The 13,726-nt window shown below is 38.7% G+C and overlaps 1 protein-coding gene across 1 annotated transcript; it reads right to left on the bottom strand.

Annotated features, from left to right (window-relative positions):
- Positions 1–1,015: 1,015 nt before the first annotated feature.
- Positions 1,016–13,346, bottom strand: si:ch73-95l15.5 (uncharacterized). The gene is made up of 11 exons (XM_007238806.4): positions 13,233–13,346; positions 10,359–10,555; positions 9,197–10,227; positions 8,848–9,000; positions 7,289–7,372; positions 7,089–7,196; positions 6,089–6,238; positions 4,200–4,367; positions 3,591–3,782; positions 2,772–2,963; positions 1,016–1,905 (listed from the first exon to the last, which is right to left on the bottom strand). The coding sequence occupies exons 2-11, from the start codon at positions 10,531–10,533 to the stop codon at positions 1,801–1,803; spliced, it is 2,358 nt and encodes a 785-aa protein (XP_007238868.3). The 5' UTR covers positions 10,534–10,555; positions 13,233–13,346; the 3' UTR covers positions 1,016–1,800.
- Positions 13,347–13,726: the final 380 nt, after the last annotated feature.

Here is a 13,726-nt window from a genome sequence, read left to right as displayed (position 1 = left end):
TCTGTGAGTTTCCCATGCCGCAGTGCGCGTATACCGTAAAGACAAGAAAAGTTCTGACGCTTTAAATGAACACTGTCAGAATTATATCTTTCTCAGCAGTTTATCGGTTTGGGTCCGCATTGGACAACGTCTGGGTCCGGACCCGGACCGCAGTCTGCAAATATGTGATCCCTGGCCTCGACCATATACACAGTTTTGTTTTATCAAACCACTCCTTGCTGCCCTGCAGAGAACAACAGGTTCAATATTCAGTTTTACAGTGTTAAATATGTCAGGTCAAGAAAGACTTTCTTTATTTTATATTTTTTTTATAAAAACAAGTATTTATGTTAAGTGAAATCAAGAAAGACCATATTTTATTTTTTATAAAAAAAATATTTATGTTAAGTTAATTCAAGAGAAATGGTCTTTTAATTTTATAAAAATAAATAGTTCAACTTTAAATGTCTAGAGATACATTGATGCTGTTAAAAATGCTTTTTCCAATAAAGGGAGTATTGGCAAAACTGGTTATAATTTTTATGTTAAGGCGGCGGGACGTGGTGTCTGCAGCTGCTTAAAGTAACTAATAAAGTAACTTGTAAAGTAACTTAGTTACTTTTAAAATCAAGTAATCCATAAAGTAACTAAGTTACTTTTTAAAGGAGTAATCAGTAATCAGTAATCAGATTACTTTTTCAAAGTAACTATACCATAACTGGTGCCAGAGGAATGGGACATACCATTTCTGAAAATGCGTGGGTCTATAACATTTCTCAGTTCACAATGTCACATGACACTAGTCCCATTAACCATAATTGACATTTGGCCTCTCAGTGTATTTGATAAGCCATTCCTGACATCCCTCTTACAGGTGGTGGGTTTTGCCAGAATGCAGGTGGGGAAATACAACTCAATCCGTTGTGATCAGGTTACCTGGCCTGTTGCCTGGCACACTTAACAGTAAGAGAGAGGAACATTTGAGCCTTTTACAGCCTGAGAACTGAAAACATTGAGAGTGACACATACACTGTGCTCCTTCCATCAACAGATTGTTTATTGTAATTAGGAATCTGTGCGTTCTCCAGAAAGAACAAAAAGCATTAAAATAAAAGTAACCTCAACAAAGATCAAAGTAGAGGCAATGGTCCCTCAGGTTAGGAAAATGGAAACACAATGGTGTAGAGTTTTATGTAGTTTGGCAGTGTGCCTCGATAAATAAAACAAACACAACACATATACACCTTTACATACAAACAATAAAACAAATTAAAACACATATAGAACAATACCCCATAGCCTCACAAAAGTAAAAAGATAAAAAGGCTTTTATGAAAAATAAGACAGAAACTTAAATATCTCCGTAAGACCCATTTATAGAACCTCAAAAATGGCACAACATTAACAGTAGTAAATTGAGATGATATGAAAATAAGTTTAATAAGGCCTGCAGTCCCATTTAAGCACACAGTACAAAGAAAAATATAGTCCCTGCATACCATATTTCTGTGTTTGATATAAATTCGTGGAAATAATTCTTGCCTGTTGGCTGGCATGCATGCTCCACTAGCTGAAAGTGCATTGAGGGGAAAAAATAAGTAAAGAAAACAAAGGAAAACAACTAAATGAACACACTGATACTACAAGTAAAATTAGCAGCCATTTAGACAATAATATGATGGGATTTTGGGGAATTCAGGCTAAATTTACAGTGTCTGTCAAATTATGGCACAACCATTATATACATATAGTGCACATATCAGCATTTAACAGCCACTGCCCAGCACATCTCTACATCATTTAACTGTCTCCCTCCTACTCTTACAAAGTGTGTTTTAGTGCATCCCTGGGTTCAAGCTTACTGTAGATGTTTTGGTGTAGTTCTATTAGCATTCCATCCCTCTTCTCTGCATCCAAAAGGACTTGCTGGATATAAAAAAGAAAAAGTAGTACAAAATAGTTATAAACCACTCTGATTTTTGCAGCTATGAATGGTGAAAAAAAATCTGGAGATTTTTTACATTCAAAATATGCTGATGGAGTAACAATTTAAATTCACTATAAGCAAATCAGACGAATTTATATTTTAAACAACAGTGCTTTAATTTTAAAAATGTTCATGGAACCCACAGTGAATTATCAGATCTATGCATATTGTTAATTCATATCAGTTTTTGTATTATTTCTAGCACAGTTGCACTAGTTTTACTATATTCTACAAATGTATGATTGGTAATATTTTTAAAATAAAAGAAGTAATAAAGAAGAATTAGCCAAGATTCTAGAAACATGAACTCCAGTGTTTAAGAGGTCATGCACTACAGCAACACTAGAACAAATTTTGCCTTTACCTTTAAGTCCTGGAAATTAAGATAAAAGAGGCAAAAGAATTTGTCATTATAGGTTTTCCAAGTAGCAATAAATAAATAAATACTGGAATGTTCACCTCTAATTGTCTAATCATGTTCTCAACCCTGTGTCTGAATGATATGATGGTCCAGGAGGTTTGTGAAAATAGGTTATTACATTTTTTACAGGTTCTCTCAAACACTCAAATACGTAATAAAAAGTCTGCCATGGTTTTGAATTAGTAGGGCCCGGCTTACATCTGGTAACTTGTGAGCAGACTGAATCCTGGTGAGATTTTAGCCACTCTCATTTACAGATAGTAATTAAAATGTGCTTTTAGTTAGTCAGACTGAACAGAGTTAAGCTAAACAGGGTAAAAAGTCATCAGTTAACTTTTGTTTCCATTCGCTGTGTAATGTGAAGATACCTGAAAAACCACATACCTCAATTATCTTGTCCCTTTTTTGCAAACTCTCCCTCAGTTTTTCCTCTTCCAAACGTCTCTGTGCCTGTTCAGCTTTCCAGGCTTGTTCTGCTTGCTTGTTTTCTTTGCTCATCTCTCTCAGCTCCTTGCGCACATCTCTCAGCTGCTCTGTCAGTTCAGCAATGGCTTGTTTGTGACTTTGTCTTTGGTCCTGGAAAAAAAACAAATTACCGAAAGAGGGGAAAAAGTAGAAAAAAAGTAAAGAAATCAGTACATGAAGTGCTCTGGGTGCTGGGTCTTGATCTGTAAAATCCCTTTACTTGCCACTAGATGGAGAACTTTAACAGAGGTCATGTTTGAAGATTCATTTATTTTACTAACCTATCCTATAATACAAGGAGATAATCTCAATCATTTCGCTGACCTCAATATTGCCCACTGTCTTTAGTTAGTGAGAAGAGCCCATTAACAGAAATGAGCCAGTAGGTCAACTTAGTTTTCTTTTTTAACAGTTTTTCTATTTTATTTGGGTTCTATTTTTATCTGGATACATTTCATATTTGAAATCCAATGTCTAAATAATCTTAATTATCAAGAGTACATTGCTTTTTCAAAGTAGTGTGTAAATGCATTATAACATAAGTATATCATTATTTAAATAGCCTAATCGCTTAATGCAATTATTTGTAGCATTAATTATTCACCAATTTGAATGGTTATTGTGACAGCCCTAGCTGTAGCTTAAACAAATATAGGCTTATTGACTTTGGAAAAAAATGTGCAATAAATATATTCTTTATTGTTTCAGCATTGCTCCTTCCAGGCCTGATCACCTTACCTGTATAACGGTCTCTGCTTCTTTTAAAGCCATAGAGAGTTTGGAGACTTCCTTTCTCATGGTGGCTGTGTGTTGTTCCTGGTCTCTGAGGCAGGCTGCAAGCAGGGCCTCCTTCTCTTGCACCTGACTGGCCAAAGCAGTTTCAGCTCCTTCTCCTGGCAATCCTCTGCCAATCAGGGAATCTGAGAGGGCCTGTAAGAAAGCGATATTCAAGCATGATTATGACTACAAATAATATAATCCACAGGGTCAGTGTTTACCAGGAATACATTGTAAAAAGAATAAGCACCCACAGTGGACAGCACAGTCAGTGGTAGTAATCGTGACCGCCACTATCCGGCTTGAACCATGCAAAATAAGTGTGGCAGAAATCACATTAATATTCAATGCAGGATTCCCCACACGCATATCCCACAGGTCAAGGTCACATTATTTAGCTTCCACAGGACATAAATACTCGATACTAGTTCCTGTTCCATGACATGTGGCATGTCAATGTCTTCCATAAAAAGCAATGCATGAAGAACTGATTAATGTTTGACAACTAAAGAAAGTTAGGGCCAAAGTACAACAGATGTGATGAAAAAAGAAAATCAATTGGATCTCAACCTGAACATCTTTATGTGAGCTTGCTAGTGCCTCCTGCAGACGAGAGATTAGTGTGTCCCTTTCCTGCAGCAGTGCTCCCAGGGCAGAGTCCCGCTCTTTCCATACCTCCCTCTCTTTCTGGACATCCTGTAGTGATTGCGTCTTCTCAGTTAACTCCACCCGCAGATGCTGAAATTAATAAAATACAGTACAGGCCAAAAAGTTTGGACACACCTTCTCATTCAAGTAGTTTTCTTTATTTTCATGACTGTTTTCATTGTAGATTCTCACTGAAGGCATCAAAACTAGGAATAAACACATGTGGATTTATGTACTTAGCAAAAAAAGGTGAAATAACCGAAAACATGTGTTATATTCTAGTTTCTTTAAAATAGCCACCCTTTGCTCTGATTACTGTTTTGCACACTCTTGGCATTCTCTCAATGAGCTTCAAGAGGAAGTCACCTGAAATAGTTTTCAAGTGTGCCTTTTTAGGGTTAATTAGAGGAATTTCTTGCTTTATCAATGGAGTTGGGACCACCAGTTGTCAGGTTACTACAACAGTAGCCAACAGCCCTACTAGACAGCTGTTAAAATTCATATTTTGGCAAGAACCAATCTAACTAAAGAAAAACGAGTGGCCATCATTACTTTAAGAAATGAAGGTCAGTCAGGCCAGATAATTGCAAAAACTTGTCCTCAAGTGGAGTCGCAAAAACCATCATGCGCTACAAAGAAACTAAAGACCGACCCAGGAAAGGAAGACCAAGAGTCACCGCTGCTTCCCAGGACAAGTTCATCAGAGTCACCAGCCTCAGAAATCACAAATTAACAGCAGCTCAGATCAGAGACCACACAGAGTTCTAGAAGCAGACCCATCTCTAGAACAACTGTTGAGAGGCGACTGCGCAAATCAGGCCTTCTTGGTCAAATAGCTGCTAGGAAACCACTGCTAAGGAGAGGCAACAAACAGAAGAGATTTGTTTTGGCCAAGAAAAACAAGGAATGGACATTATACCAGTGGAAATCTGTGCTTTGGTCAAACGTCGTGTCTTTGTAAGACGCAGAAAAAGGCGAACGGATGGATTCCACATGCCTGGTTCCCACTGTGAAGCATGGAGAAGGAGCTGTGATGGTGTGGGGGTGTTTTGCTGGTGACACTGTTGGGGATTTACTCAAAATTGAAAGCACACTGAACCAGCATGGCTACCACAGCATCCTGCAGCGACATGTCATGCCATCTGGTTTGCGTATAGTTGGACGATCATTTATTTTTCAACAGGACAATGACCTCTGCGGCAGATGACCAGGCCTCCACGGTCACCAGACCTGAACCTAATCGAGATGGTTTGGGGTGAGCTGGACCGCAGAGTGAAGGCAAAGGGGCAACAAGTGCTAAACACCTCTGGGAACTCCTTCAAGACTGTTGAAAAACCATTTCAGGTGACCACCTCTTGAAGCTCATTGAGAGAATGCCTAGAGTGTGCAAAGCAGTAATCAGAGCAAAGGGTGGCTATTTCGAAAAAAATAGAATATAAAACATGTTTTTAGTTATTTATTTTTGTTAAGTACATAAAACTCCAAATGTGTTCATTCATAGTTGTGATGCCTTCAGTGAGAATCTACAATGTAAATAGTCATGAAAATAAAGAAAACATATTGAATGAGAAGGGTGTACAAACTTTTGGCCTGTACTGTACATACATACATATGTTGGAATATTACAAATTATGCAATATTAAAATCACAAATACGCTTTACTGTATGTAAAGAGGGGAAACAAGCTTTCAAATTCCAGTCATCACATATATATTTTTAGCCATGGGTCAACCACCTGGTGTACTGGTAAACAGAGCAGCGAGACTGGGTGTGGGACTGGCTTTGAACCATGTCCTCGTTGTTTGCCTTACATTTATGACATCCTGGTTACACTGGAGCACAGTGTTGAGAGTGATCAGGTCTCTGTCCCTCTCTCTGCCAGCCTGCCGGAGGGCCTCCAGCTCTTTCTGAAGCCCACATTCTCTCTCCTTCAGCTCAGACAGCTCAGCCTCCAAAACACCCTGATAAAAGAAGCTCACATTTCACCCAGGCTCATATTATTTTGTCTACTGGCTATACTTGACATCATTGTATTATGTCACTCTAAAGTCTTACTAAAGCTGGATTAGTTACAGCATGAACAGTATGAACCTGCTATGAATCTTTGTATCACTCTAAATTGAACTTTGTAACAGCAGGCCTACTGGAACAGACATCATTATAATGTAATATGTAAATGTAAACCTGGTAACAAAATAGCCATGCAGGAGGTTACTCTTAAGCATGTGGTGTCCATTGCCACATTTCAATCTAGTCTGTCCACCGTCTCTCAGAAGCAGGGCCACCACAGGACTAGTGCCTATGCTGGCTGGTTGCAGTATTTTGTGTAGCCCCGCCCACCTATCCCAATATGTTTCAATGGCAAAACAACCCATTTTCCATCTCATTGTTTTCCTCTAAACTGTTTTCCCTCTACAAATATAACTACATGTGTAGGCAGATTTACAATTTAAGTGTTGCAAATCTGACACCATGGCTGGACATTTTTGCTTTAGATCTGTTGAACAGAAGGAAATGGAAGTCCATGTTTTCTACAGTCATTAGATTGACGTCTTTGTGGCAGTTCCCAAAACAGTCATTAGGCCTAGTCTTGAACTACACAGCGTTTTAAATGGAGATTCTCTATTGAAAAAAATATCATCCAAGACTAGGCTTAATCCCAGTCTTAATAAATCTGTTCCTTTTGCAAATCACCTTAGAGAAAGTCTCCTGTTATATCTAATCCAAAATAAATTATGCTTTCATGCCACCATAGCTGGTGGGATTTCAGTTTCCTGTAGCACAGTTGATACAATCAATCAGCCAACTCACCTCACGGTCAGAGCTTGGAGATACGGTCACCTTACTGATGAACTTATCAGCACCCTCTTTCCCTGCCCCCAGCTCAGCACACAGCTTTCGGATCAAAGGAACACATTCCTACACGAAAGCATAATTCCATGCGAGCTATTAGTTAGTTACCAAGGTGGGGGCCACCAGATTGCTGCTTTAAATCCATAACATGAACTGACCTGAATGACTTTCTCTCTGCTCTGCAATGATTGGCCGAGCTGGTGAATCAGTACACTCTTATCATCCAAGCTGTTGTGGAGATTCTGCAATGAACGAGTAGAGACACATGCACACAAGCATATATATATATATATATATTTTTTTTTTTTTTTGGTCACTGCTACATGATATATATATATATATATATTCCAAAGGAATAGGTCATGTCTATTTACCACCAAAAAAAACAGAACAAAATAGAGAGTATAGTGCGTTTTTTTAGGGTGGGACATTCTAAAGTCAAGAAGATACAAAAAGAAAATCACGTGGTATAGCAGCTAAACAGCTAGTTAATAATCCGCTAAAAGAAAACAGTCAAAGCCCAGGGCAAACTCCTCCTGCTGGGGAAGATTCCAGGAAGAGGTGTGTATGCGTGTACCTGCATTTGTGCAACCTTCACAGGATAAAGCACACACCCTGTGTATTTTTACACACCCTCTGCATTGTGTAATACATCAATACAAAATCGACAGAATTATAAACAGGAGTAAAAGAACGGAGTGTTTTGAATTAGGGGTGCGTGATATGTCAAATATTATATTACATTATATATAACTCATTTTGCAGGTCACTGTCATAATCTGAAGATCAGCACGTTTTATTGCAATGGTTATAAAAAGACATGCATACAACTTATATGTTCACACTACGTTTTGTTGTTTAAAAGTACTATTAGACTCTAATTAGCTTTTGATTTCATCTTGATTTGCAGATTAACTACCTCTGTACAAGACCAGAAGTATACTTTTAACTTTTTTATTTTACAATGCTTTTAAGAGATCCCAGTTTGGTTACATAAAGAAAAAGTTTAAATTGGTAAAGAATCTTTAAATAAATAAATAAATAAAATTCCATCTCCTGCTATTAGACCTTATTCCTCTCCTAACATCCACTGTACAAATAACATACAAGGATATAATTTCCTGAAAGATGACAAAATATTTAAAAGTGTACTGACATATGTCAAACTTAAGATACACATAAAGTTAATTAATATGCGTGTTTTATAACAATTAATTTTTGCTGAATGGCAAAAACATGACAATAAAAAGCATCTCTACATTGCCCCAAAATGCTATCACATGGTTGAGTTGCAAAGTTTGGATAAACTAACTAAAAGCCAATACAGGCATATCTGTAAAACCATACACTTTCTACATAATACAAAGTTTCCCTAGTAGCTACACACATATAAGAGGCTATAGCTTAGAAATAGACATAACTTACCCATGTTTCAAAAGCTGCTTAATAAGGGCCGAGAAACAAAATGTTATCAAATGATCCTGTTATGTACAAGCAATGTTAAACACTTAAAACCATTTAATCCTTTATCATTTGCCAATCATAGCACCTTTATTTTGAAATGTAAGTGTTTAACTAAAAGGATTTGTAATAGTGCTTATATTTTGTACTTCTGTAGTATACACAGCTGTTAAACTGTGAATTCAGGCTAAATGATTCGTCAGATGGTTTGTCAGCTAGGTAAAAACTTTTATACTTTTAACATCATATTTCTTACCACTGAAAGTGAAGGCTCTGACTGACTGGCATTACTGTTGTCTGACTGGTTGCTGTCCCGAAGCCTTGCCTCCAGGGTCCTGATGCGAGCCTGCGCTTGATCCAACTGCTCCCGTAACTGCCTGACTGCAAGGTGCACTCTGCCTGTAGTGACCTGCATCACATTAAGACAAATTACAAAACTCTTGCAACATCGGTCATAATTTGGACACATTAGTGCAATGGCACTGCATATTCTGACTGAAAACATCTAGACTTAACTGAGATACAACTACAAGATAATTGCCTGTGGAACATCATTTTAAGCACTTAGTTTAAAAAAAAAGGTAAAGGTAAACCAATCCCCTTACCTCTCCACGCAGGGGCAAAAACTCATCCCTTAGTTCAGTCAGAACATCTTCACTCTCTCCATCCACTTCATTCACCTCCTGGTCACCTCCCTCCCCAAAATTAAGCACCCGCACTAATCCTCCTTTTGGTGATCCAGCTGTAAGTACTCCGTTCCGTCCTTGTGCTTTACTTAAGATCGGGATCCGACTGCCTCCTGGAGATAGGAGTGGCTTTCCTTCTAAACCCTTTAGCTCTTGGTGAATGAAGTCTAAGATACCTGGTTGCTCCTCTGGCCAATCAAATGGATCAGGACCATCCAGAGAGTCCATTGACTGCACTGAGCCTGTGCGCGAGCGTGCTCGCAATGAATGGCAGGACCCAGCTAAGGAGGCAGGGCTTGAGCTGATTGATGGAACTCTAGACCAGTGTAGAGGCATACTCCGGGACTTGTCCCGAGACAGACCAGAAGGAGAGAGGGCTTGCTCAGGCAGGTGACGAGGAATCCCACAAACGGACTCATAATCCGAGTCGGACACTCTTAACGAGTCACAGCCCTCACAGTTTTTCCCTTTATTGCATCGCTTTCCTGTTCTCTTAAAATACGGGCAGGAGTCAGATTTTTCAGACCAGCACTCATATGCAGACATTGCCATGTTGTCCCTCAGCATCTCTCTGTAAGCACTTCCAGAAACACCTTCTCTCAGCTCCACATCATCCTCACTGGAGCTTCCTCTACTCCTGAAGTCTGTAGGGTGCCGCTGCGCATAATTACCTCGTATCCATCTCCTTAAGTTTTCCCTTTCTTGAGTCAATTTCTGAATCCTCTCCTTGGACAGGACTTTGACTCTGGCAATGACGGTGTCGAACTTGAACACTTTCTCTAGCACAAACACACATTTGCTACATACAAATTCCCCTTTACCATGGCCCCGTGGCACAGACTGCCCTAATATGTGGGTCAACACAGAGAGAATGTCTGTTCCTTTATTAGGGGTGGGAAGGGTTTGGGATTTGTAAAGCATATGAGAGGAGCCAAGAGATAAAGTGCTGCCTGAAAGAAATAAGGATACACTTATTAAAATCACATGGTGCAGTGCTATAGTACTGACATAATAAATCATGCTTTTAAATATAGTTACACAATGAATAAACAAGTTTTGTGTGTTCTGAATTCTCACATACCCCATGGGCTGCTCTGGGCAGACCTGGATGAAGGCAGTGTGCTGGTGGACTCTTTGGAGAGAGAGCGTGTAGAAGTCTGGCTGCCTTTTCTGTTCTGAAAGAGCCATCGTCGCTGATTACCCTGCAGATCGCACCCACAGATTCGGCATCCTTCCATTTTGTTCCTAGTGGTCATGCTGTTCAATTATGTGTGGGGCCTGGAGAAAGAGACATATAAATTCTATACAAGTTCTGGCAAAGACAGATTATGAGGATCAGATGCACTTTGGGTTCTTTTCTTGGACTTGGAATATGCATAGATTTTAGATTAAACTGCAGTGCCAATCATAAAATACTTTACTACACCAAAATTATATATTTTTTTAAAGTCTATGGTTAATCCTAAAGCAGCATTTAAAAAAGTATATTTCTGCATGCCTGGTACAATTACACATGCTTACCAGAGGTTTCTAAATCCACAAATTCCAAAAACGTACAGAACTTAATTTGGTTCCAGGAAACTGTCCCTGCATGTTGAAAAACATGATGAGCAGGTGGATATCTGCTTATCTGTTTAATTTCTTTAAAAAACAACACCATAACATCATTATTACTGATTATAAACAATTCCATCTGGACCACAAACACAACCAAAGACATTGAAAAGAGCTCCATCAAGGTTGTGTTGGCATTTACCATTTCTTGTTCCACAGGGTCATGTGTGTACTGGAAATATGTCATGGAAGGCATTATCACTCACAGTGGAAAGTGCAGTGGATGGTAAAGATTGTGAAAGGTACTGTCTGGCTAGAACTGTCCAAGCTTACAGACAAGTAACCCTGACAAAAATAACACACACATTAAAGCCAGGAGCTGCCCCATGCATGTCCTGCTGGATAGTCAGCATTCTTTAGCTTCCATGGGACATGATACTAGTACCTGTTCCATGACTTTTGGCATGATAGTGTACAAGCTGTGTAAATGCATCTTAAACAAGCTAAATTTACTAATTACCTGAACAGTCTTTATTTTTAAACTGTGTATCTGGGGGGGGGGGGGGGGGGGGGTGGAACTCACACCAGTGGGAGTCTACTAAAAGCTGCCCTCTTTGCTCACACTCTCCAAACAACCGGCTGTTTATAGAGCTGGGTCAGGCTGCAGGCTGCACACTGTACACGTCGCCCTCTGAGTCAAAGCCTCTCTCTATAGCCCTCACAACCGGAGCCAAGCGGCTCCACCATTCATTCCACAAACATGACAGCTTTCAGGCTGAGCAAGGCTGCTAACGTGGCTGAGTCTTACACACACACACACACTTACACACACACACACACTAGATAAAGACAGGGTTACTCAGGTAAAAACAAGCACATTGATTGGCTACCTACTTCACTAGCCAAAACAAAGCCGAATCTTGGTGCACAAGCCTAAACAGATAATTCTTTTAAATCACAAAGTTCTAGTAACTAAATGAAATGTATATGATTTGAATTAGAGGTGTGCAATGTTATAATATTTTATAATTTTGTCATCATGATACACAATATATGTTTCTAATCATATTCTGGATATAGTTAGCTAATGCTTCAAAATAATAAAAAAAACCTTCACATTATTACTGAAAGGATAATTAGTCCAATTTCTTTTGTACAATGTTTTTTTTTTTTTTGTATTGCCAAGCCATAATATATTTAGGGATTTATAGGTATGATGTAATTAAATTGAGGTCTTTTTGGGCATTTTAATCCCACTAAGAGTTTAAACTAATATAGGTGTTGTGAGTGTTGCCATTTTATTGCAAAATGGTCTTAATTTAAAGGCTTTACAGTAAGCTTATAATTGCTGTATTTTTTTTTTTTTTTTTTTTACAAAAAACAGTTTTAAACACACAAAAATTGAATTGTTCTAACACTGAAAAAATGGGTTACAGTGCAAACTGGGGTTATCCAACACTTATACCTACAGTTTCCTCATGTCTTCAGTACTGTATACACTAGCTAACAGAAAGTAATAAATGTACATGAAAAGCCATAAATAAATAATGCTGATGGTTCTGCCTAGATCATTATGCCTTTAAATCAGTAACTTGCATACAAAATGTTTTAATTGCCAAATTCACTGCACAAAAAAACAAAATTGGGACCTTTTTCTTCTAGCTGACAGAATGTATGGCTGTTTTAGACGTACGTTTATCCTCTTAAAACACCATTTAAGAGCTGTTGTATATTAGAATAGACCATGAATCAGCCAATGAACAAGTTTATAAACCAGTAAAACTGAAACTTGGCTCCATCCACGGCACTGGAAAAACAGTAGAACTAGAACCATTGAGGCAAAGTAACTGCTAATTTATACTAATTTCATGAAATATAGTGGCTTAACTGGGCAGCAGGCAAATACAGCGGCAAAATAAAAGTCTCTTAAAAGTCTCTGGTCTTATGTTTTGGTTCCTAAATAAAGCCTGCTGTTTTAAAACGTATTAATATTTTTTTTTTATGCTAGCTGCACCTACTGTGAGTTTAGTCGATCCTTACACTCTACCGGATCCCCGGTTTAAACAGTGAAGTGATTTAAACTTCGTCTTTAAATGAAACACACGGACCGTGTGCAGCGTGTAACTTAACATTAACAGGAGACCTTAGGAAACTCTGACTGACTAACAAACGGACAATAAACAGGAGGGAAACCGCAGCACCTGGTCAGGAGCTCTGCACAAACACCACACACACACACCCCGCCAGCAGAGAGCATACAGATCAGGAGAAACTCACAGACTAAGGGTAAAGTTAAAGTAAGAGGAGGGAAATTCTGAAACTTCTACGATAAAAGTATCGAGGTCACTCGACAGGAGAACCTGAAATAAACACAGAAATAACTTTTAAACAGACTGTTCACCTTTTAGCAGCGGCGAGGAGCTCCAAAATCTGGTCCAGGAACTGAACTGAACTGCAGGGAGTGTGTGGAGCCCTTCACGCGCTACCTGACCTGCTGACGTCACGATTCATACCTGTCTGACAGGAGCTGCAGCTGCAGGGCCACAAACTATCATTACACCACACAGACCACCTGATTAATGTTTACTGACCTACTGACTGAGGAGGAGCCTCATATACAGAGAGGTAACAGTGCTGCACGTGTATTATTATGGCCATTCCACCGAACGGGTGCCATATCTGTCCCCAGGAAACCAATAAATGTGCACACAAAATAACTTTGAAATACATTCTATTATTAGGCTTATCGATTTTTACATTGACCTAATTGCAAAAGTAAGATATGTTTAAAAAAAGTACTTAGAACCCTAAAAAAATAGCATGTTACCTTTCTCCATTCTCCAACTATAAACTTTACCATGAAATAGAATTATTAAAATTCTATGCTTTAAAAAT

This window comes from Astyanax mexicanus, chromosome 18 (assembly GCF_023375975.1).
Source record: "Astyanax mexicanus isolate ESR-SI-001 chromosome 18, AstMex3_surface, whole genome shotgun sequence".
Taxonomy (NCBI): domain Eukaryota; kingdom Metazoa; phylum Chordata; class Actinopteri; order Characiformes; family Acestrorhamphidae; genus Astyanax; species Astyanax mexicanus.
This window is presented reverse-complemented; position numbering and strand designations above follow the sequence as displayed.